This window comes from Pocillopora damicornis, chromosome 1, assembly GCF_964200805.1.
Source record: "Pocillopora damicornis chromosome 1, jaPocDami1.2, whole genome shotgun sequence".
NCBI classification, from domain to species: Eukaryota; Metazoa; Cnidaria; class Anthozoa; order Scleractinia; family Pocilloporidae; genus Pocillopora; species Pocillopora damicornis.
Window position 1 is genome coordinate 39,014,281 of NC_142670.1, and position 26,799 is coordinate 39,041,079.

General features: G+C 38.2%; 1 protein-coding gene across 5 annotated transcripts in view; it reads right to left on the reverse strand.

The window, feature by feature from the left end:
• The window catches only part of LOC113671107 (uromodulin-like), a 32,832-nt gene that overhangs the window by 4,168 nt on the left and 1,865 nt on the right, over nucleotides 1-26,799 (reverse strand). The window contains exons 3-7 of one of the 5 annotated variants that reach the window (XM_089211151.1): nucleotides 26,191-26,305; nucleotides 18,924-19,174; nucleotides 17,772-17,886; nucleotides 17,164-17,277; nucleotides 15,497-16,013 (exon numbers count right to left, since the gene is read on the reverse strand). In XM_089211151.1, coding sequence (XP_089067277.1) covers nucleotides 15,649-16,013; nucleotides 17,164-17,277; nucleotides 17,772-17,886; nucleotides 18,924-19,174; nucleotides 26,191-26,305 — 960 coding nt within the window. In that variant the 3' untranslated portion in view covers nucleotides 15,497-15,648. Of the gene's footprint in view, nucleotides 1-15,496; nucleotides 16,014-17,163; nucleotides 17,278-17,771; nucleotides 17,887-18,923; nucleotides 19,175-19,998; nucleotides 20,246-22,555; nucleotides 24,461-25,586; nucleotides 25,701-26,190; nucleotides 26,306-26,799 lie in introns of those variants that run through there. The other 4 variants (XM_089211174.1, XM_089211161.1, XM_089211158.1 and 1 more) reach the window with 4 other exon arrangements.

Genomic DNA, 26,799 nt, shown 5'->3' on the forward strand with positions numbered 1-26,799 from the left:
AAAAAAAAGTTATTGAATTTGGAAGGGAGAGTAGAGTTCTCGAATGAAAACATAAAAGTACCTAATTGAAACGAATGGATATCATGAAATTTTAAGAGTTTAAGTTCCTTTAAAATAGGGCCAGTATGGGCAATGTATGTAGAATTGCTTACTATTCTTAACGCACGTTTCTGTAAGGTTACAATTCTTTGAAGGTTTGACTTATAGGTACCAGCCCAAGCTAAATTGCAATAATACAAATATGGAAGGATCATAGAATTGTATAAAGTACGAAGGGAGTGAGTAGAGAGAAAAAACCTAGATTTATGAATAATACCTATAGATTTGGATAATTTATTTGCTGTTAAGGATATATGCGATTTCCAGGTCAAATTGTCATCTAATAAAACACCCAAAAACATGGTCTCAGAAACACGAAGAATAGGCTGCTCATTTATGAAAACTTGAAATTCAAAGGATTGCTTCTTTTGCCAAGGCTTGAATACCATAAAATTAGTCTTGGCTAAATTCAAGGAGAGCCGGTTTGCTGCAAACCAGGTTGACAATTAGTTTAATTCTCTATTTAATGTGTTAATTAGGTAAACAGGGTCATTATGGGAGATAAATAAGTTTGTATCATCAGCAAACAAGATTGCATCAAGCAGGGAAGCATTGTTCAAATCATTAACATACAGGATAAAAAATAAGGGACCAAGAATAGAACCTTGAGGCACCCCACAGGGAATCCCCTGTGGGGCAGATCTAACGTTATTAAATTCGACAAATTGTTTCCTCTCAGAAAGATAACTTTTGACCCATTCTAGTGCCAGACCACGGATCCCATAATGATTGAGTTTTTCAAAAAGAATGTCGTGATTTACCGTATCGAATGCTTTCGAAAGATCTAGGAATACTCCAATGGCATGTTCTTTTCTATCAAATGCAGAAGAAATTTTGTCACACAAATCGATAAGCGCAAGGCTAGGAGAGCGATTTTTTCTAAAGCCATATTGATTATCACATAAGACATCGGAGTCATTGAGATAATTCATAATACGGTTGTAAATTATTCGTTCCAAAAACTTTGAAAAGCACGGTAGAACAGAAATAGGTCTGTAGTTGCTGAAGAGAGCTTTGTCACCTGATTTAAAAATAGGTATGACACGAGCAATTTTCAAATCATCCGGAACGATACCATGAGTAATGGAGAGATTTACAATGTGTGTTAATGGAGAGGAAACGCTGCATATAGATCGCTTTATGATAGACATAGGGATATTGTCATACCCAGCCGATTTTCCCGCCGGAAACGTAGATGCGATATCTATAATCTCCTCCTGAGTTGCTAAATTTAGGAACATTGACTGAGGGAAATGACCAGGAAGAAAATTCTTATACGAGGTCGTAGATTGAATTCGTTTAGCGAGGTTTGGTCCAATATTGCTGAAGTAATGACAAAATCGATTAGCAATCTCCATTGGGTCAGAAATATCTTGATCATCAACCTTAAACACAGAGTTGGGTTTAGGTCTCAATTTCTTGCTGTTTAGTACCTCATTAAGCAGACGCCAAGTGGCTCTTATATTGGATTTTGACTCGCTTAGCCTCTTATCATAATATAAACGTTTCGCGATTCGTAGGGAGTGATTCAGTTTGTTCTTATATGTTTTATATTTCGCTTCGTTCCAGAGAGAGGGGTTTGAAATATACTGCTTGTATAGTTTGTTTTTCTGCTTGACAGATTTAAGTAAGCCCTGGGATATCCACGGTTTCCTAAAGTGAAGGCGACGCTTCAGTTTCTTCAAAGGAAAATGTGTTTCGTAAGTTTTAGTGTATCGCTCAAGAAATTTGCTGTAGCAGATTTTAGGATCATTATACCCGTCTATATTGAGCCAATCAATACAATCTAATTCCTCTAGGAAGTTGGAAATGTTTAGCTCGCTTTTGTCATGGACAAATATGTTCTCTTGGTGTTCGCGGGTACACTTATGATCGAAGCAAATGGAAAAGATAGGCAGATGGTCCGAAATATCCGTTATTAATAGTCCAGACTTCAAATAACTGTGCTCGACATGGTTAGAAAAAATGTTGTCAATCAGAGTTGCAGTGTGAGAAGTAATTCGGGAAGGTAACGTGATTAACGGAAAAAACAGGTGAGAATACAGGCCATCTAGGAATTCCCCGGTGGCGTTGTGGTTTTGATATTTTAGCAGATTCAAATTAAAATCTCCCATTATATAGCATATCTTGTTGTCCCGCGATATTTTCCCTAATATTTCGTTCATTCTGGTCACGAAATCATTTACATTTTGATTTGGAGGGCGATAAATTATACCAACAATGATATTTTTCTCATGGGGTCGAATGATCTCAATGAACAATGCTTCCATCACCTCAGCTTCATCAGCATAAATATCGGTGCGAATTCTAAAATTAAGATTGTCTGATACATACAAGCCAACACCTCCACCCGATTTAACAGGGCGATTTTTGTAAACAAAGTTATAACCATCAATTTCGACTCCAACTGGTGAATCCATTAACCAGGTTTCAGTTATCCCAACAACGGAGAATTTTATATCTAGAGAGGTTAGAAGGGTCGATAGTTCATCAACCTTTTTTTGAAGGCTTCGAATATTTAAATGGAACAATGAAAGATGATTCGATTGTTCACGACTAATCATGATTTCTTTTTGAAGAGTATCGTTAAATTTATCTTCTACATAATAAGAACACCCGCCGTCAATATTATTAGTCGGTCACATAAAACACTCAAATGGTTTCGTTCGTGTTGTTTCGTCATTCGTGTACTCCTTATGCGATCGATATGATGCACAGATAAGGCCGTACGATATATTTTGCAATCTTAAATCGAATGAGTGAAATAATAGTGAGATAATAAATCCCTTATTCGATGGTTTAACATATAACACGAGAGGACATTTTTCTCATTTCTGGTATTTTTCTACACAACTTCTACGTAAAATACCACACAAGTCGCAAAAACGACGGGCCGTCCTCGTCTCCAATGCAATGTGGGGAACGCACACGAAAGTAATTAACAGTAAACAGCCGTTACGAGCATATTGTCGGCTCTAAATTTTAATCCCAGAATTCCCTTGTTTCAATTACATGCATGACGTAAAGTGACAATAGTGTCACACGACACTACAATCCTTAATAGACCTGGAGATGGACAGATGCTCCGTTTACGACTGAAACCGAAGCCTCTGTTTTCACCTGTCCACACTAAATAGAATCGTTTTAAAACGGTGCGTTTTCAAAAGACTCCACTTTTGAAACCGCATTCGAAATTTCCCGTTTGTATCAAAGTATTCGGGCGTTTAAGTATGGATGACCGGCGAAAACACATCAAAAAGTATGCGTTTTCAAACAAAAACGCAGTAGTGTGGCACGGGCCTAAATTTACCATGGTCTGTCTAATTATATGAAATAGTTATTTGTGCAAACTGAAAATGTGAGTTACCGTATTGACATAGAGGTCCAGTGAGGCCAGCAGCACAAGGAGGTTGATGTCTCTGACGGAAAAAATACAAATGAAAATTGCACCATTAATTCACAAGTTTAAGTCTAGAGCTGAAAATATCACAAACAAAATATGATCTTCCCACCAGCTGGACAAATTTGTGTTTCCGAAGTGAAACCCTGTTAAAGTAAAAACATGTAAAGATTACAGTTTTTAAATTTGGACTAAAACACGTGAAGAGAAACCAAGTTTAAAGGTTTAACGGTTGAACAGGACAGACTTAGAATTCTTAGTAAACCGTCACATACCCCCACCCCCCCAAAAAAAGACAATATCCAAAAAATCCCCAGTCCGTCAAGTATTCACGGCAGCCATTTCCAGCAGCATTACAAAAATTGATAAAAGGAAACCTTTTCAGCTTCTGATGGGTTATGCAAGGCTTAAATTAAAGAACTATGTACCTTCAAGAGCAAAGAGAATGTCACCCCTTTTTGATCATCAAGGTTTGTATTCTGATCGACGTATCCATGTTTGTTTAGTTCGCAAGTTCCTTTCTTGTTCACCTCGGATGGCTCTCTGGAGTTTGTTGAAGTACACCACGAGTTTCTGAGGCACCAATGATTGCATGACATAAAACTGGGAGATTGAAACTGTTTAACGACATGACCACTAAGCCGAGTATTTTCTCGCGTCTTAAAGAGAGCCGAATTAGTAGAAGTGACGTGTTTTGGAAACATTATTCCTAGAACAAGGATCAAAAAGACATTTTTCGCTGCACCCATTACTCGACGAACACGCACAAAGTCAATCGTGACTTAGAGTAAAACTCAAGAATCCTTTTTCTTCCTTCCTAAGCAAAACTCAAGTTGAAATGCGAGGGGGCAATTCGTCGATTCCTGCTAACAGGTGTTCACCATCCTACGTCTGGGAAAATTAAGAGAGACATTTGACCACATAGAGGCGTTTTAATTACAATATCCTTGACATGCACTATTTTCAAATGAATAATTAAGTTTATTCATTCCACGTTTAAATTTTGTATTCAGCTTCTTGTCGTCAGGCAGCGCTATTGTGTTTCAATTACAGTAAATGTTTTTCTCGTCAAGTGCATTTCACAAAGAGACTCGAGAAAGCAAGAAGGAATGAAAGCAAGAACCAACAACAAACTCAACCCACATGTCTGATATCACTTTACCATTATTTGTGCTAGTCAAAAGACGAGACTCATGATTTATTGAAGAACGCAACTCATTTTTGGCTCACATCAACCCATCCGGCCCCAACTTTTTATATTTGGCATATTTAGATGGCTTGATCAAGGCTCTGCATGCTAAAAAGAGTAGTCTTTATGAGAAATGTGAATAGTGAAGAACGCAACTCATTTTTAGCTCACATCAACCCATCCGGCCCCACACACGTCAGCTTTATTATGGTTTTCAATGGGATTGTGAGTCAGAGCAATGCCCCAAGGACCATATCATAATAGTCATTATTTTTCTTCTGCGGCTCACTTCAGTTTAGCAAATTTAATCAAACTGACCCTTTGTTTTGCTGGTAGAAAACAACAGTTCGACAGCCAGCTCTTTGCATGTCACCCGTTAAATGCCTTTCTTTGTTCATGTCTTCTTGTGAAATAGCCATCCACTGAGAAAATATGTAAATATGTCAACTATGGGCGGCCGTCACCACCAAAAATACAAGGATGTCAAATAGATCAGCAAATACAAAGATGGTGTAAGGATCAGCTGCAGGATAGCATATAGCTAATAAAGGAATGGCATGGCCAAATTATAGACAGTCTAGTTTTCCTTCGTGAAACAGAACACCCTAAACATGAATAGTTTAGCCAAATGAGAAACGGTCTAGTAGCCCATGTTGAGTTGGAACATGAGATTGTGAAATGGACTAGCTTAATTACGAATAGCTTAGCACTCATTTGCAATACAGTACTCAAACGGTGTAGCGTTGCGTTAAACGGCTCAGAGTAACGTCGAGTAGCACAGCGTACGCACAAACGGTGTAGCGTTGCGTCAAATGGCTCAGCGTAATTTAGAATGGTACAGCGTACACACATATGGTGTAGCGCTGCGGGAAATGGCTCAGCGTAATGTCGAATGGTACAGCGTACATAAAAACAGTGTAGCGTTGTGTGAAATGGCTCAGCGTAATGTCGAACGGTACAGTGTACATACAAACAGTGTAACGTTGCATGAAATGGCTTAGCGTAATGTCAAATGGTACAGCGTACATACAAACAGCGTAGCGTTGCGTGAAGTGGCTTAGCATAATGTCGAATGGCACAGCGTACACACAAATGGTGTAGCGTTGCGTGAAATGGCTCAGCGTAATGTAGAATGGTACAGCGTAGACAGAAATAGTGTAGCGTTAGGTCGAATAGCTTTGCAAAACATCAGACGCTATATCTGAACATTAAATTGCTTAGTATTACTTGAAATATTTCGATGTTGTGGCGAATCGTCGTGGCGTGACGTGAAGGCCATGCCATTCCTTTATTAGCTATTCTATCCTGCAGCTGATCCTTAAGCCATATTTGTATTTGCTGATCTATACGACATCCTTGTATTTTTGGTGGTGACAGCCGCCCATAGTCAACGTTATTGAATAATTGGAATTGTAGCTTCAAAACAATCCTACATAACAGACTCCTGCTGCATGCATGAGCCGATTTCAAACTCTTGGCAACTTTAATTATCACCACTAATCGGCGTTACCACCAGCGCCTTTGTTTGGAGGCTTGGCATATTAACTCCGCCCACGCTCCTTTAAATCGTGACGATGGCGGTTTGCTTCCTGACGCCTATTTACACCTCGTCAGAAAAAAGGCCGCTAATTAGTGATCATATAAAAGGACCTCTTGTTACAGCGTTTAGATCACCCCTGATGAAGGCACTAGACAGGAGTGTCGAAACGTTGGGTCTATGAATTGTAACTTCTTCTGTTACATTCATTAAATCTGCAAACCAGAGTAGCATCAAACTATCTCTTGGAAACTTTTTGCATTTAACACGAAATTGGAATAGAAATGGCACATTTCCTCAAAGCAGGTGTAATACATTCTCTGTAAATTTTGGTCAAATCGACTTTAAAGGGTCACAGACATGTTCAAATTATTCTCAGGTATTTTTTTGATAAGCATTCGGTATAGAAAGGACAAGTCAAAAAGGGCGCCAAGTGAAGAGAGATAAAATTTATTTCACACACTTTATAGAACTCTACCCTAAAGAACTATCACTTACAGTTGACAGAAGTAACTAATTGAAGCAAGTGCAATACATGCTGAAGAACGACATTTCTCATAAAGACTACTCTTTTTAGCATGCAGAGCCTTGATCAAGCCATCTAAATATCCCAAATATAAAAAGTTTTCAATATAAATAATTAAATACTGTCAGAGGAGTTTCCTGTTAACCTACCTATTAGTTTTATTTATCTTTAGTCAGGTGGAAACCGCGCGCCATCGATCGCGAGCCATCACGCATTCGCACGCTCCTATTTCTACTTATCACGCACGAGAGTGCAGTTTTGCGTGAGGTTCACTCCATAGAACATTCTGGGCTAGGAATAAAGAAATGGGAAGAGAGAGGAGAACATACAGCTCTGATTCAAATTATCAAGCGTAAACCGTTCTGTCCCTTTTTAACTAAGAGCGAGTTGTAAATATGATGTGGAGAATGGCACTCGCTCGCTTGCTCGCTCGATTGGTCGATTCCTGTAAACTCTTTTTTCTTTTTTAGGCTTTTGAGTGCATTTGATGGTTTTGGCGAGTAATAAATGGCGACCTTTGTTGCTAAGAATAGTGGTGGGGTGGAAAAGAATGATAATCTTAAAAGAGTTTATTTTTTTCGTTTTAGTTTCAACAAGTTGAGCTAGCGGGCAGGCGTGCGAGGATTCACACTGAAATAAGAGAACAACCTTCGTTTTTCATAAAATTGTAATTTACAATCCTTGAACTTGAAAACAATCCGAAGATTCATTAAAAATATCACTTACTCCGAAGCGCTCGGAGTTTACAGGCGTTTAAAAGCTTTTCCTGTTATGGCGTGACATTGGGAACAAAATCGATCATTACATTTCGTATCGCGTGTTTTTTCTGTGTGAAGCAACAGAAGGTGCCGGCGAAATTACAGGTTAACACGAAAATCAAATAACACCTAAACAAATAATTTTGGCTACCGATTTTCAATGAATTGTTAAATAATAATTTTCTTTTAAGTTTCAAGACAATTTGAAGATTCAGAATAAATATTACGTACTAAAATGCGAAAGTTGTACACCACAAAATTGATAAATAGGCCTGAAATGAAATTCTATCTTGTTCTTGATTATACGTTGCCTAGCACGTGACCAAAATCTACCCAGGCGGAAATCCAAAATGAGAGTGGGGCAGTCTAGGCTTAGTTATTTCACTCAAAACTCGTTCCCGTTTGTCTTATTTGATCCTTAATGTTTTCATTAAAACAGTACTGCCCTGATTTTCCAACATTTACAATGATAGACAGTAAATTTCACTTTTCACTCACATTTACTTCCAATCTTTTCTTTTGAACCAGAAACAAAAATGATATATGTTTAAAACACATGACATCATCCACCCTTGTCAAATGTAATAGCATGATCATTACTGGAAGACCTGTGGTAGCCCAGTCATAAAATGCCTTTGTTTTTTTGTCGTCCTTTTTACTGGGATACCTGTGGTAGCCTAGTCATAAATTGCCTTTTTACTGGGATACCTGTGGTAGCCTAGTCATAAAATGCCTTTGTTTTTTTGTCGTCTTTTTTTTTTTTTCCTCCGCCACAAAATGGAAAAATTGCGCAATAGTACCCAGAGGTCATTGGGCCCTCAATACCATGACAACTAACTGTGATCCAATGAGGTGTTCACATACTGATCACGCGTGTTATCCCTCAACTCCATGACAACTAACTGTGATCCAATGAGGTGTTCACATGCTGATCACGCGTGTTATCTTGATGATGATTGACGTTGTTATGCACAGACAGGGCCGGGTCACATGACAAACACGAGATTTTGCTTATAAAACTCTTAGGTCAGTTGTTTTGTATTTCAACGTATTTGGATTGCGATCTCCTGGAGCATTATAGCGCAAACGCGCAAAATACTTACAGACGCATATACAAGTCGTATTAATCGCGGCTAATCCACACTGAAAGATGTTATTGAGCGGTAATTTTGGAACGGATTGAGTCGCGAACGCTTGAAAGCCATGAAAGCCTTGAATGCCTTGTATGCTAAGTATGCCAATGTCTTAGTTGAAAAATGTTCACTTGTTGTAAAAAGCAAAATCTGAAATCTGAAACCAAACTGCATATACTCTATGCAATCTATTGAACAACGCTACTACCGTGAGACTGAAGAACATAGCTATAAGGGATGCAAACTGCTTGTGAAGAAAGACGACATGTTGGATTCACTTGATGGCAAGGAACGTAGCTACGATAACAGTACAAATGGTATTAATTTCGCGATCAGAAAGGTGAATCTTATGTTTGTTTTCATTGTAGTTGTATGGATATTCTTTTTTAATAAATACGTGATCCAAAACCCTGTGTTTTTTTTGTGTATAATGTTGTTATGTTAAATATTGTTTACGCAATTGTCTAGTCACAAGCGGCCCAAGCTCACGTCTCGAGAAAAAGCCAACGATTAATTTATGAACGCGTCACGCGTTGTGTGACTCAGTGTTAAGTTACGAGAGGAACTACACGTTATAAGGAATAGTACAGGGAACGAAGTATGGTCGATTTACAACGATACATATTTCGAAATATGAACATTTTTCTCGTAAAGTCAATAAAAATTACTCATACCCTGTGTATCCGTTGTATTTTCTGGCGATTTCTGCCGTTTTAAGCTTGCTTTACCATCACTGTTGTTCACATCATCTACTTTTATTACGTTGATAAAATCTGTACAGACATCACACCAACCAACTCGCGCGCAAAGTAATAAGACTATATTGAAGGCTTGAAATAATATTGCGATCGATTTTCATCAAGAAATGGGCCAGGAATATTCCTCAATACTGCAAATAATCGTGAAGGCGGATCGCAGAAAAGCGATTGCGTGACGCTTGGTAAGCTGTAAGATGACATGTTATTATATACCTGACGTAAAAACTCTTCAGATTCTTAGTCTGCATTTTGCACCCACTCTGCAGTCTGCAGTCTATATTTTGTATCCGGTCTGCAGTCTGCATTTTGTACTAACAGGTATCTGTGACACCAATACAGTTTATTTTTGGTTACATTTATTCGCAAAACACACGTAATCTACCACAAAATACCTGTGAGTGAGGTAATTTGACATTTTCGTTCTTTCCCACATTAATATTCTTCTCTCCTTTTGTAAGAATGTAGACATCACTCACAATGTTTCAAGTAATCCACCCACCCTACAAAAAAGTAACTCTTGCATGCATACCATGCCTATGTTTTGAAATACGTCTATGCCCTTGGCCAGACTTGAGCGCACTATTTCAGTATACTAGTCCGACACCCGTAGTATCACTACACTTGATTCCAAGGACCCAGTACCATCCAGGTATCCCAGTTACCCTGCTCACAGGGTCTAGTTTTTTTTTTCCTCCGCCACAAAATGGAAAAATTGCGCAATAGTACCCAGAGGTCATTGGGCCCTCAACACCATGACAACTAACTGTGATCCAATGAGGTGTTCTCATGCTGATCACGCGTGCTATCTTGATGATGATTGACGTTGTCATGCACGGACAGGGCCGGGTCACATGACGAACACGAGATTTTTGCCCATAAACTATTTTGTCAGTCGTTTTGTATTTCAACGTAATTGGATTACGATCATCTAGAGCATTATGGGGCAAACGCTCAAAATACTTATAGACGCATACACACGTCGTATTGTTCGCGGCCAATCCACACAAAAAGATGTTATTGAGCGGTAATTTTGGATCGGACAGAATCGCGAACGCTTGAAAGCCATGAAAGCATTGAATGCCTTGTATGTCTTGTATGCCAAGTATGCCAATGTCTTAGTTGAAAACGTAAACTCGTTGTAAAAAGCAAAATCTGAAATCTGAAACCAAACTGCATATACTCTATGCAATCTATTGAACAACACTACTACCGTGAGACTGAAGAACAACATTCAAATGGATGCAAACTGCTAGTGAAGAAAGACGCCATGTTGGATTCACTTGATGCCAGGGAACGTAGCTACTATAACAGCGCGAATGGTATTAATTTCACGATCAGAAAGGTGAATCTTATGTTTGTTTTCATTGTAGTTGTATGGATATTCTTTTTTAATAACTACATGATCCAAAATCCCGTGTTTTTTGTGTATAATGTTATTATGTCAAGTATTGTTTACGCAATTGTCTTGTCACAGGCGACCCAAGGTCACGTTTCGAGAAAAAGCCATCGATTAATTCACGAACGCGTCACGCGTTGTGTGACTCAGAGTAAGCTATTCTAGTAACCGTTGAAAATTTGAACACGTTATCAGGAATAGTATAGGGAACGAAGTATGGTCGATTTACAACGATAGATATTTCGAAATATGAAGATTTTTCTCGAAAAATCAATAAAACTTACTCATACCCTGTGTATCCGCTGTAGTTTCTGGCGATTGTTGCCGTTTTAAGGTTGCTTTACCATCACTATTATTCACGTCATCTACTTTTATTACATTGGTAAAATCTGTACAGACATCACACCAACCAACTCGCGCGCAAAGTAAGAAGACTATGTTGAAGGCTTGAAATTATATTACGATCGATTTTCATCAAGAAATGGGCCAGGAATTTTCCACAATAGTGCAAATAATCGTGAAGGCTGATCGCGGAAAAGCGATTGCGTGACGCTCGGTAAGCTGTAAGATGACATGTTATTATATACCAGACGTAAAAACTCTTCAGATTCTCAGTCTGCATTTTTTACCCACTCTGCAGTCTATATTTTGTATCCGGTCTGCAGTCTGCTGTCTACATTTTGTACTAACAGGTATCCGTGGCACAAATACAGTTTATTTTTGGTTACATTTATTCGCACAACACACATAATCTACCACAAAATACCTGTGTGTGAGATAATTCGACATTTTCATTCTTTCCCGCGTTAATAGTCTTCTTTCCTTTTGTAAGAATGTAGACCACTTACAATGTTTCAAGTAATCCACCTACCCTAGAAAAAATAACTCTTGCATGCATAGCATGCCTATGTTTTGAGACAGGTGTATGCCCTTGGCCAGACTTGAGCTCACTATTTCAGTATACTAGTCCGACACGCGTAGTATCACTACACTTGATTCCACGGATCCAGTACCATCCAGGTATCCCAGTTATCCTGCTCACAGGGTCTAGTTTTTTTTTGTCGTCTTTTTTTTTTCCTCCGCCACAAGATGGAAAAATTGCGCAATAGTACCCAGAGGTCATTGGGCCCTCAACACCATGACAACTAACTGTGATCCAATGAGGTGTTCACATGCTGATCACGCGTGTTATCTTGATGATGATTAACGTTGTCATACACGGACAGGGCCGGGTCACATGACGAATCACGTGATTTTTGCGAATAAAACTCTTTGGTCAGTTGTTTTGTATTTCAACGTATTTGGATTGCGATCTCCTGGAGCATTATAGCGCAAACGCGCAAAATACTTACAGACGCATATACAAAAGCGGGGTAATCGCGGCTAATCCACACTGAAAGATGTTATTGAGCGGTAATTTTGGAACGGATTGAGTCGCGAACGCTTGAAAGCCATGAAAGCCTCGAATGCCTTGTATGCTAAGTATGCCAATATCGTAGTTGAAAAACGTTCACTTGTTGTAAAAAGCAAAATCTGAAATCAGAAATCAAACTGCATATACTCTATGCAATCTATTGAACAACACTACTACCGTGAGACTGAAGAACATAACTATAATGGATGCAAACTGCTTGTGAAGAAAGACGACATGTTGGATTCACTTGATGGCAAGGAACGTAGCTACGATAACAGTACGAATGGTATTAATTTCACGATCAGAAAGGTGAATCTTATGTTTGTTTTCATTGTAGTTGTATGGATATTCTTTTTTAATAAATAAGTGATCCAAAACCCTGTGCTTCTTTTTTGTGTATAATGTTATTACTGGGATACCTGTGGTAGCCCAGTCATAAAATGCCTTTGTTTTTTTGTCTTTTTTTTTTTTTCCTCCGCCACAAAATGGAAAAATTGCGCAATAATACCCAGAGGTCATTGGGCCCTCAACACCATGACAACTAACTGTGATCCAATGAGGGTGAAGATGTTCACATGCTGATCACGTGTTATCTTGATGATGATTGACGTTGTCATGCATGGACAGGTCCGGGTCACATGACGAGCACGAGATTTTCTTTTGTCGGTCGTTTCGTATTTCAACGTGTTTGGATTACGATCACCTGAAGCGTTATAGCGCAAACGCTCGAAATACTTACAGACGCATACACAAGTCGTATTGTTCGCGGCCAGTCCACACTAAAAGATGTTATTGAGCGGTAATTTTGGACCGGATTGAGTCGCGAACTGTATATCCGTTGTAGTTTCTGGTGATTTCTGCCGTTTTAAGCTTGCTTTACCATCACTGTTATTCACATCATCTACTTTCATTACGTTGGTAAAATCTGTACAGACATCACACAAACCAACTCGCGCACAAAATAAGAAGAGTATATTGAAGGCTTGAAATTATATTACGATCGATTTTCATCAAGAAATGGGCCAGGAATTTTCCACAATAGTGCAAATAATCGTGAAGGCTGATCGAGGAAAAGCGATTGCGTGACGCTCGGTAAGCTGTGAGATGACATGTTATTATTTACCAGACGTAAAAACTCTTCAGATTCTCAGTCTGCATTTTGTACCCACTCTGCAGTCTCCAGTCTATATTTTGTATCCGGTCTGCTGTCTGCATTTTGTACTAACAGGTATCTGTGGCACCAATACAGTTTACTTTTGGTTACATTTATTCGCACAACACATAATCTACCACAAAATACCTGTGTGTGAGATAATTCGACATTTTCGTTCTTTTCCACGTTAATACTCTTCTTTCCTTTTGTAAGAATGTAGACCACAAGTAATCCACCCACCCTACAAAAAATAACTCTTGCATGCATATCATGCCTATGTTTTAAAATAGGTGTATGCCCTTAGCCAGACTTGAGCTCACTATTTCAGTATACTAATCCGACACCCGTAGTATCACTACACTTGATTCCAAGGATCCAGTACCATCCAGGTATCCCAGTTAATCACAAAACAAGTTATTGCTTACCAACGTTCGCGAACTTTAGCGAGGATTACAGTCTAACTTGTCTTCTATTCAAAAACGATCTTGATCACACGGGGTCTTATCCTGAACCGAAACGTTAACCATAATTTTCTGTCTAAAAGGAACTAATCACTCAGGTGTCAATCTAACTACAAAGTATTTCGCAGCTTTTCCCGGAAGCAGTAACATTTAGCTTCAACGGAAGCAGTTACACTAGCGACAGGGAAAGTCAAAGACACAATAAAGTTAAGAAAGATGCACTTAATTACACGTATTAAAAAAAACCTTATACCTTCAAGAACAATAACTTAGTGTAAGCATCAAAATTACATCGTCTTTTATCATATACTGATTGGAGTAGCTGCCAACTGAAGGAACTAAAGTAAACATCTATAATACCTGCTGAGAGAATAGCATTTCTCATAAATTTTACGCTTATAATTCTGCATAGTCCTGATCAGGCCTCCTTAATATTCTTAATGAAAGTTCTTAAATCAAAGTGCTCTGTGAGCAAACTCGTGAATTGACACATGATTTTTTAGATTATGTTTAATGTTATCTGGTTTAGGGAATTTTGTGGTTGATTGTCATATCTAGAGTACGAGCAGTAGTTCAGTATTCGCTAATGTAGCAAAGAAACAAAGTAACGTTGGGATAAGAGGGCATTACAATTGAAATGATCATGCTATTACATTTGACAAGGTGGATGATGTCATGTGTTTTAAACGTCTATCATTTTTGTTTCTGGTTCAAAAGAAAAGGTTGGAAGTAAATGTGGGTGAAAAGTGAGATGTACTGTCTTTCGTTGTAAATATTAGAAAATCAAGGCAATACTGTCTTAATGAAAACATTAACGATTCCTTCTTTATCAAATAAGACAAACAGGAACGAGTTTTGAGTGATATAACTAAGCCAAGCCTGCCACCGTCATTTTGGATCTCCGCCTGGGTAGATTTAAGTCACGTGCTAGGCAACGTATAATCAATAACAAGATAGAATTTCATTTCAGGCCTATTTACCAATTGTGTAGTGTGTAACTTTCGCATTTTAGTACGTTGTATGTATGTTGAATCTTCAAATTGTCTTGAAACTTAAAAGAAAATTGTTCTTTAAAAATTCACTGAAAATCGGTAACTAAAATTGTTTGTTTAGGTGTTATTTGATTTTCGTGTTAACTTGTTATTTCGTCAGTCGCCGGCATCTTTTGTTGCTTCACACAGGAAAAAAACACGCGACGAAACGTAATGATCAATTTTGTCCTCAATCGCACGCTATAACAGAAAAAGCTTTTGAACATATCTAAACTCCGAGCGCTTCGCAGTAAGTGATATTTTCAATGAATCTTCGGATTGTTTTCAAGTTCAAGGGTTGTAAATTACAATTTTATGAAAAACGAAGGTTGTTCTGTTATTTCAGTGTGAATCCTTGCATGCCTGCCAATCGCTGGCGCCGCTTGTTGAAACTAAAACGAAAAAAAAAACACTTTTAAGATTATCATTAGCTTCTTTTTCACCCCACCACTATTCTTAGCAACAAAGGTCGCCATTTCGTCTGTTTATTGCTTGCCAAAAACTATCAAATGCACTCAAAGGCCTAAAATCTAAAAAAAGTTTACAGGAATCGACCAATCGAGCGAGCGAGCGAGCGAGCGAGCGAATGCCATTCCCCACATCGTATCTATAACTCGCTCTTGCGCATGCGCGCAATTCACGAGTTATAAAGGACGAAAAGTTTTAAAGTTAAGTTTCATTCTTGACGTGTTCGTGATATCTGAATTAATTCAACGGCACGTTAAACAAAGGGCTAAAGATCAAGGTATAATGATATACAGTATCCTTAAAAACAAGATTTGTGTTTCAGCCTCTAACTTTTTCCACAGTACCGGCTGGCACAATCTTGGACCGGTTTCAGTCTGTATACAAAGAAAGAGCTGCAATTCCGTACGTTGATCATTATGTGGCGGTGACAACAGTTATAATAGCCATGAAAACAAACTTTTCTGGAAACTACTCCTTTGTCAACTGTTGGGTGTGTTCCGTCCATCCACCCAGGCATGTCCGTTCCACATCTATGGTGCGGTAGGCAGGGAGTAGGTATACTCGTTCCAGCCCCCGCCGAGAATCTGTACCAGTTTTCTGTCAAATTTTTATCACATTTTTTGCCGCGACCAAAATCGCTGTGTCGATCGGAGTCATTCAGAAACTTGTATTGTTTGCATTCTGAGGTAGCTAAAAATGAAAATGTATTGGAATACTCAAGTATTTGGCTTTCTGAAAAGCGAAATGTTCTGATATCTAATTAGAGAGGGCGAAAGCGAGGACATGGGAACCAAAACAATTTTTGGGGGGGGGGGGTGTGGTGGTGGGGGAATTTGAAATAAGATGGGTTCATATTTCCTCCAGATTTAGAATCGCTCAAAACCTAGAACTGATGACGTTTTGAGATACTTGAACATTTAAGGTCCTTCGAAACAGTCATACACCTGATGATATCAGGAAAGTAACGTTTTAAACAACTGCCTCGTAGACGGCACTGGGTAATAATTGTGCCAGAGGACAACAACGATAAAGACAACAATATATCTGTTATTCCATTACTGCGTCAATTTATCAGATAAATTCAGGAGGACGCGTGCAAAGTATGCCACGTTTATAGACGGTATTACATCGTAGAACAGGGCAAAAATACAAAGCAACGAACTTTGATTTTTCTTTTCTGCGTTTGTTAGGCTTGACTTGTGAAGAAACGAACTTGTACGCGCAACAGATCTTTTAGTTGGTCACATAGAACACTTTAATGGTTTCGTCCGTGTTGTTTCGTCTTTCGTGTATTCCTTCTGCGATCGATACGATACACAGAGAGGGCCGTAGGATGTATTTCGCGAACTCAAATCATAATATTAAAAAGTGAAATAATAGTGGAGTCATATATCCCTAATTCGATGGTGTAACATATAACACCAGAGGACATTTTGCTCGTTTCTCGTATTTTTCTACACAACTTTTACATAAAATACTACTCAACTCTCAAAACATCCGCGGGTACTTTAAGTTAAACCATTGAATAGGGTGTATTTATAAAAAGTCAAAAAGTCAAAAGAGTTATTCTATTTTTTTAATTGAATATACATTCAGACAATAGTGACACTATTTACCCTCGATCCCACGTGTAACATAGAGCATGCGCTAAAAATGGTGGAAAGGACACTTAACGTTTCCGAAAGCTTTATTTTCGGCCGGTCATCCAAGTTAAGGGTCCAAATAAGTACAGAAGATCCCCTGCTGCTAATCCTAACCCCAAACCTTTTACGTACGAACATGAAGACCTATTTCGAAATATTCCGTTCACTCTTAAAGAACAAACCTAAGAATCACCAACCTGTATCACACAGAGTTCCAAGGTACCCCTCAGGGCAGTCACACTTGAACCCATTGACAAGATCTCGGCATGATCCTCCATTGTGACACTGATTAGCGCTGCAATCGTCTATATCTGCAATTCCAATTGTGATTGGCTTAGCTGAGCATGATTCGCTACCTTACGCGTCGCTCCAATATTTTGTTGGGGAATAAACACTACATGAAATGTTCAATCACTCGCAAGACAAGGGACCTGAGAGGGTTCAAGGACTTTTAAGAACAAGAAAAACTCGTTATATGGGATTAGTTATTGCAAGATACCCCCAGTGACTTCAGAAACGGGTCTAATCAAAATTTGCCAGGAGTTTATGTTCTTTTTTCGTTTTTTTCTTTTTTTTTGGCAGTAATTGGTTTCTGTAGTGTCGCAGCTGACTATAGAATTAGGAACTATTCGTGCTCTCTCTTACGTCCTTGAGCTCTTGAGGTACCAGTGACAAATTCTTAGTTTTGTTAGATGTCAAAACATCGAAATGAAAGACTGATCAAAAATGAGCCAAAATAGTCATAGGCTGAAGAGGATAACTTGGATTTCAGATGGCGTTATCCCATTCCTTTCAAATATCTTACCTGTTTCGCATTTTAACCCACTAAAGCCTGCAGCACAAAGGCAGCGGTACCCGTGTGGTAAAAACCCGGATTGACATGTCCCACCATTCATACAAGGCGTGGTTCCACATGAGTTCTGGGAAATGATAAATGGAAAAAAACATTCAAACCAGACTGAAGGAGACAGGAGGATTATGGGAAAATACGAAAAGAATCTATGAACGTAATTCTTTCTGGAATGATAAAAGGTTAAGGTTTGCGAGCTGTAGCTCATAATTGCCATAGCTTTTCTCAGTTTCCCTCGAATGAAGCGACATGAAGAACTGCAGGTTTTCATCGGAATATGCTGATCTGAGAGTTTTTAATCATTCATGTTCCTGGGTGGAGAGAGGCATGGTAATAGTAATGTGTCTTGCCCAAGAACATGACAACATAATTGGGCCAGGGCGTGAATCATCCGACTTGTGCTGATTGCAGTGTCCGCATCAACGAGGAACTACAATATTGAACAGCTCTAATGAGAAATCATTTAGCCCCTTTATAAAATTATATATGGTCCGACTGCTATGACTTTGTATCTGTTACTTTCATTGAAGGGAAGCTTGTGTTGAAGTGACATCAATTCTAGCCCTGAAACTGTCCTTTGAATAAAGCGAGAAGCCTTCATAGAAGGGGGCTTTTATGATAGTTCTATGATAGGGTACCAATGGCTTTTACGGCTAACGATAAAAAATTTTGGCCATTTTACGGCTAACTGTTGATAACTTCCATTACTATACATTAAACTATGAAAACTCTGATTGGACGACAGCATACATTCAATTACAATGACGAATGAAGTTGACATGACAACTTAATGTCTGCAGCAGAAATTGGGTTATTATGTCGATTTCAAAGTCTGCCTTGCCTCTAAGCCCCTCGTCCGCGTGGTGTTCTCAAAAAAAAAACCCAGAGAGAAGTGTTTTCTTTTTCAGATTGTTATAAAAAATGTATAATAAAACAATTATTTTAACAGGGAAAGTCTCTTTACGAGTAACAGTTAGAATTTGTCAATATTTACGCTTATTTTTATGGCTAAACTTTTTGGCCGCTTAACGGCTGACGGTTATCTCCAATGAGATCCTTTTTCTAGGTACAAAAAAAATTGTAAAATTATAGGAAACTTTTATATACCTCAGCTCCACGATAAATGAAATTCACTCTCGGCTTTAAATCATCCGGATGTTGTAAGTCTGTCGAATTGTTTAATTCATAGACCTCATCTCCTGTTACTCTCTTTCCAAAGTTGTATGATACGCATGCGTTCTCCAGATAACACTGAACTCTGCACGAATGCTCAGAGTTTAAGGCAATCGTTCTTATGACGTGTTTTTCCAGCGCTGAGCCATCTTTGGCATCCAAAAACTGCAGTATTCGGCAATTATCTGCAATAAAAAGTATGTTTTGAAAATAAGACATCGATAAGACCTCGCTATCAATCGTTTAACGGCAGGTTGTTTCGTCTTGTTATAAATTATAACAGGATGTTGTTTCAGAAATCTGGAAGAAAAAACGGACTAGGAAAATGCATCGGCTGAGATATTCGCTGAGGGCAGAGGACACATTTTAGAAAATTGTCTCCGAAAGCCATCAGGGTTTTTTAATTTTGAGAAACTGCTTTAATGATGAAAACTGGAACTCGACTTATTGACATTTGAAAGGACCAAAATTACCATAAGAGTAACGTTCATCAACAAATAGACTAAAACAATCGCTAATCTAACCACGACTAATAAATAAGACAAAATATATTCATGCTTTTAATATGTGGAAACTCGAATTCGAAAAAAAATATTCATTTTTTTTAAGCCGTAATCTCCTATCACATAATTCATGTAAATAATTCCATAATTTCAAATTTAAAGCGTCGTGACAAACCAACCATCCTTCACGAGAACAGATAAAACGTAAATTCTGCTTCAGCCATTTAAGAAATGACAAATCATTCCCGCATTATTTACGGAAGATGGAAGCTCTCCAAAGAGGCAGGGAAGCTGGGGAAAGCATGAACATTATATTCAACACAATTGTATAATTATCTCAATAATAACAAAAATGAATTTCACTTTTTGGTCACTCGGCAAAGGAAGAAAGAAGAATAAAGCATTGATCATTGAAATTTTTCTTTATGAAAACAGGACCAAACGTACAGAACAAATCTTTAACTTAGTGAAGCATTTCGCTGATACAATCTATCTTTTAAACTCACCTTCCGAAAGAACCAAATAAATTGCAATCGTGAATAGGAAAAAAATGCTGATCAGTTGTTCCACCATAAGGAAAGATATCACTCCAAGTATCAGCAATAAAACTATTTAGCACAGTTCGTCACTGGTTTGAATTCGTTCTTGGCAAAATCGGAGCAGAATAGTTTGTCTCTCCAATATACGTCCCTTTGCACTCACTGAGGATATGCCGTGATGAAAACAGCTCTTTATGATTAAGACAACTTAGTTTAGAAATGTCAGGTTTGCCGTGTTTTATCATTAATGGATGTTCGCTTTCCATGTGGGAGTTTAAAATTAGGTTTTCGCAATTGAATGGCAGCTCACGACATTGTTGTCATAAATTTCACAAAATGAAGAGAAAATTATACGAGAGCCATTGAATAATATTTAGAGGTTAATCTATTATAAAGGAAAAGGATTAAAGATAACAATCACCTCCTCTCGGCGAAAATGATGAATGAAATAATAGTCCAATCTGCATTTGGTGGCGCCGTATTAAGCAGTCATTTGTCAAAGTCACGAATATGTTTCTCCTTAATCACTGTAATAGTTTTCACCTCTATTTAGCGGTCACTTCTAGTAGGCGGTAGCGGTCACCCTTTACAAAGTCCTTTTTTTATCGTCCTCCACCTGTATATAACGGTTACTGAAAGCGGAACTGTTCCAGTAAAACTAAGAATAATCTTTTAAGTAATTTTGAATTCATGTTTCTCTCTTAAAATCAAAGTAAGCGGTATTTTCGAGCGAAATTCTGTACATTAAGTGGTCAATGATGTATTTAGCGGTCAACCCGCCATTCCTACTGTAAAAAATTTCGACCGTAAAAATTTCACTATTGAAAACTAGCTCAATAAATTGAAATAAGATATTCATTCTGAAGAGCTCGCTCCGAGATTTCCAAGCCCAAAATGGATCCCCAACAGAACAAAGGTCTGTATTTCTGCCTAATTCGAGACTATGTTTTTCCAGTTCAAACAATAGCTGCCTAATTAAACTTTCAAAGAATATCAGGTGAAGGCCGCTTATCTCGAGGTGGGTTTGAAGTCTAGCAGCCCAGCGGGAAGGTTTTCAGAGCGTTTACGACAACTAAGGATAAATGGAGTCAAAATTTTATTTAACAATATTGATAAACTCAGAGGTCAAACGTTTGCGAATGTACGAACGTATTATCCATCATGCTTTTAGGCCATTGGAACCCAGTGGTATCAAGAAACTCTCGGAGTAACGACAGGAAGAAACAATAAACTCAACCCACATGTCTAATACGGGGTCACAACATAAAACTCATGATTTATTGAAGAACGCAACTCATTTCTAGCTAAAGTCAATTTATCCGGCCCCACACATGTCAGCTTTATTATGGTTTTCAACGGGATTGTAAGTCAGAGCAATGCCCCAAGGGCCATATCATAATAGTCATTATTTTTCTTCTGTGGCTCACTTCAGTTTAGCAAATTTAATCAAACTGACCCTTTGTTTTGCTGGCAAAAAACAAAAGTTCGACAGCCAGCCCTTTGCATGCCACCCGTTAAACGCTTTCGTTTGCCTATGTCTTCTTGTGAAATAGCCACCCACTGAGAAAATATATCAACGTTATTGAATAATTGGAATTGTAGCTTCACAACAATCCTACATAAGAGACTCCTGCTCCATGCATGAGCCGATTTCAAACTCTTGGCAATTTTTTGCATTTAACAAGAAATTGGAATAGAAATGGCATGTGTCCTCAAAGCAGGTGTAATACATTGTCTGTAAATTATGGTCGAATTTACTGAAAAGGGTTAGAAACATCTAAATTACTCTCAGGCATTTTTTTGATAAGCATTCGATTTAGAAAGGACAAGTCAAAGAGGGCGCCAAGTGAAGAAAGATGAAAATTATTTCACACACCTTACAGAATTCTACCCTTACTAAACTATTACTTTGGGTCAACTTAAAATTGACAGAAGTGACTAGTTAAAGTAAGTACAATAAATGTCGAAAGAATGAAATTTCTCATGAAGATTAATTATTCTATTAATTATGCAAAGCCTTGATCAAGTCCTCTAAATATGCCAAGTGTAAAACGTTTTCAATATAAATAATTAAATACCGTCAGAGGAGTTTCCTGTTGCCCTACCTATAGTTTTATTTATCTTTAGTCAGGTTGAAACCGCAAGCCATCGATCGCCAGCCATCACGCACTCGCATGCACTTACTCCTATTAGAAAAATTATATCATGATACATGATTTACTGACTGGGTCAACTGTAAACTGAAGTAACTGGAGCAGATATAATACATGCTGAAAGAATGACATTTCTCATGATATTTACTCTTTTTATTATGCAAAGCCTTGATCAAGCCCTCTAAATATGCTAAATATAAAAAGCTTTTCAATAATTAAAAACCGTCAGAGGAGTTTCCTGTTGCCCAATCTAGTTTTATAAATTTTTAAGTCAAGTAGAAACCGCCAGGCATCGATCGCCAGCCATCACGCAGTCACACGCACTTATTGAGCATTCGATATAGAAAGGACAAGTCAAAGAGGGCACCAAGTGAAGAAAGATGAAATTTATTTCACACACTTTACAGAATTCTACCCTAACTGAACTGTCACTTTGGGTCAACTTAAAATTGACAAAAGTAACTGTTTAAATTAAGTACAATACATGCTGAAAGAATAGAATTTCTCATGAAGATTAATTACTCTTTTTATTATGTAAAGCCTTGATCAAGTCCTCTAAATATGCCACATAGAATAAGTTTTCAATATGAATAATTAAATACCGTCAGAGGAGTTTCCTGTTACCCTACCTATAGTTTTATTTATCTTTAGTCAAGTCGAAACCGCAAGCCATCGATCGCGAGCCATCACGCACTCGCACGCATTTATTTCTACTTATCACGCACGAGAGCGCAGTTTGCCTGAGGTTTATTCCATCGAACATTCTGGACTCAGAATAAAGAAATGGGACGAGAAGAGAGAAAATACAGCTCTGATTCAAATTATCAAGCGTAAACCGTTCTATCCAGCTTTTTTGTTTTGTTTTCAGGAATGAGTTAGGGCCTTGAAATTTTAACCAGCAGCAGTTAAAAATCTAAGACGGCCGTTTTAGATAGTCAACAATAAGTTAGGATTTTATATCCACAAATTAAATGTCATCTAAGTCACTGCACAAAAAAACTCAGAAAAACTTCAGTCCTTGAAATGTTTTGAACTCATATTCACTATTGCTGAAAGCCAAAGACTGCAACGGGGAAATACGATGCGATGTGTAAGATGAAACGGCTTTCCCCAACCGGAATAAAACAGTTCTATAAAATGTCTATAAACACTTTATCTCCCCCATCCGTTATAAGAGAATCCAATCCATTTGTAAGCCGATTTCACACAACCTATGACCTTTTCCGTTGACTACAACAGGAATTTATGCGACAAATAGCTCGACGCCTCGAAGCAGCTGTGATACTTTCTCTGTAATTATTCGTCAACTTTGAGTATGTGACAGTATCACAAATAAGTTCAACCTTGTTTAAAAGGGCATTCATTAAGAACAACTGTCGGATCTCTAGCGACAGGGAAAGTCAAAGACACTGCAAAGTTAAGATAGGTGCACTTAATTACACGCATTACAAAACTTCTACCTTTGAGAACAATCACTTGGTCTACAAATCAAAATTACGTCGTCTTTCATCATGTAACTAATTGGAGTAGTCGCTTACTGAAGAAACTAAAGTAAACATAATACTTGCTGAGAGAATGGCATCTCTCATAAATTTTACTGACGTATAATTCTGCAAAGTCTTGATCAGGCCTCCTTTAATATTCTAAATGATAATTCTTTAAAAGGACGAACTGTTTTAAAGTTAGGTTTCATTTTTGACGTGTTTGTGATATCTGAATTAGTTCAACAGCAGGTTAAACAAACGACTACAGATCAAGGTATAATGATATACAGTATCCTTAAAGGAAGGTGAAATGTGATCATCGCAGTAAATTTTCCAATTTAAGCAATTGGAAAGAAGAAGCCTGAAAAAAAATCAGGGCTTCAACGGGATTCGAACCTTAAAAACAAGATTTGTGTTTCAGCCTCTAGCTTTTTCCGCAGTACCGGCTGGCACAAACTTGGACCGGTTTCAGTCTGTATACAAAGAAAGAGCTGCAATTCCGTACGTTGATCATAATGTGGCGGTGACAACATTTATGATAGCCACTAAAACAAACTTTTCTGGAAACGACTCCTTCATCAACTGTTGGGTGTGTTCCGTTCATCCACCCAGGCAAGTCCGTTCCACATCTATGGTGCGGTAGGCAGTGAGTAGGTATACTCGTTCCAGCCCCCGCCGAGAATCTGTACCAGTCTTCTGTCAAATTTTTATCACATTTTCGGTCACCGCGACCAAAATCGCTGTGTCGATCGGAGTCATTCAGAATCTTGTACTGATTGCATTCTGAGGGAGCTAAAAATGAAAATGAATTGGAATACTCAAGCATGTGGCTTTGTCAAAAGCGAAATGTTCTGATATCTCATAAAAGATGGCGAAAGCGAGGACATGGGCACCAAAACAATTTTTTGGGGGGATGGGGGTGGGGAGAATTTGAAAAAAGATGGGTTCATATTTCCTACAGATTCAGAGTCGCTCAAAACCTAGAACTGATGACGTTTTGAGATACTTGAACATTTAGGGTCCTTCGAAACATTCATGCACCTGATCATATCAGGAAAGTAACGTTTTAAACAACTGCTTCGTAGACGGCACTGGGGAATAATTGTGCCAGAGGACAACAACAATATATCTGTTATTCCATTACTGCGTCAATTTATCAAATAAATTCATGAGGACGCGCGCAAAGTATGCAACTTTTATAGACGGTATTACATTGTCGAACAGGGCAAAAATACAGAGCAACAAACTTTGATTTTTCTTTTCCGCGTTTGTTAGGCTTGATCTGTGAATAAACGAACTTGTACGCGCGACAGATCTTTTAGTCGGTCACATAGAACACTTTAATGGTTTCGTCCGTGTTGTTTCGTCTTTCGTGTACTCCTTCTGCGATCGATACGATACACAGATAAGGCCGTAGGATGTATTTCGCAAACTCAAATTAAAATATTAAAAAGTGAAATAATAGTGGAGTCATATATCCTTAAATCGATGGTTTAACATATAACACGAGAGGACATTTTGCTCGTTTCGCGTATTTTTCTACACAACTTTACATAAAATACTACTCAACTCTTAAAACATCCGCGGGTACTTTAAGTTAAACCATTGAATAAGGTGTATTTATAAAAAGTCAAAGGAGTTATTCTATTTTTTTAATTGAATATACATTCAGACAATGCAAACACTATTTACCCTTGATCTCACGTGTAACAAAGAGCATGCGCTAAAATTGGTCGAAAGGACACTTAACATTTCCGAAAGCTTTATTTTCGGCCGGTCATCCAAGTTAGGGCTCCAAATAAGTACAGAAGATCTCCTGCTGCTAATCCTAACCCTAAACCTTTACCCTAAACCAATATGAAAAACTATTTCAAAATATTCCGCTCGCTCTTAAAGAACGAACCTAAGAATCACCAACCTGTATCACACAAAGTTCCAAGGTACCCCTCAGGGCAGTCACACTTGAACCCATTGACAAGATCTCGGCATGATCCTCCATTGTGACACGGATTAGCGCTGCAATCGTCTATATCTGCAATTCCAATTGTGATTGGCTTAGCTGAGCATGATTCGCTACCTTACGCGTCGCTTCAATATTTTGTTGGGGAATAAACACTACATGAAATGTTCAATTACTCGCAAGACAAGGGACCTGAGAGGGTTCAAGGACTTTTAAGAACAAGAAAAACTCGTTATATGGGATTAGTTATTGCAAGATACCCCCAGTGACTTCAGAAACGGGTCTAATCAAAATTTGCCAGGAGATTATTTTCTTTGTTGGTTTTTTTTTTTCTGGCAGTTATTGGTTTCTGTAGTGTCGCAGCTGACTATGGAATTAGGAACTATTCGTGCTCTCTCTTACGTCCTTGAGCTCTTGAGGTACAAGTGACAAATTCTTAGTTTTGTTAGATGTCAAAACATCGAAATGAAAGACTGATCAAAAATGAGCCAAAATAGTCATAGGCTGAAGAGGATAACTTGGATTTCAGATAGTGTTATCCAGTTCCTTTCAAATATCTTACCTGTTTCGCATTTTAACCCACTAAAGCCTGCAGCACAAAGGCAGCGGTACCCGTGTGGTAAAAACCCGGATTGACATGTCCCACCATTCATACAAGGCGTGGTTCCACATGAGTTCTGGGAAATGATAAATGGAAAAAACCATTCAAATCAGACGGAAGGAGACAGGAGGATTATGGGAAAGTACGAAAAGAATCTATGAACGTAATTCTTTCTGGAATGATAAAAGGTTAAGGTTTGCGAACTTTAGCTCATAGTTGCCATAGCTTTTCTCAGTTTCCCTCGAATGAAGCGACATGAAGAACTGCAGCTCTTCATCGAAATATGCTGATCTGAGAGTTTTTAATCATTCATGTTCCTGGGTGGAGAGAGACATTGTAATAGTAATGTGTCTTGCCCAAGAATATGACAACATAATTGGGGCCAGGGCGTGAATCTTTCGACATGTGCTGATTGCAGTGTCCGCATCAACGAGGAACTATAATATTGAACCGCTCTAATGAGACATCATTTAGTCCTTTATAAAATTATATATGGTCCGACTACTAGGACTTTGTATCTGTTTCTTTCATTGAAGGGAAACTTGTGCTGAAGTGACATCAATTCTAGCC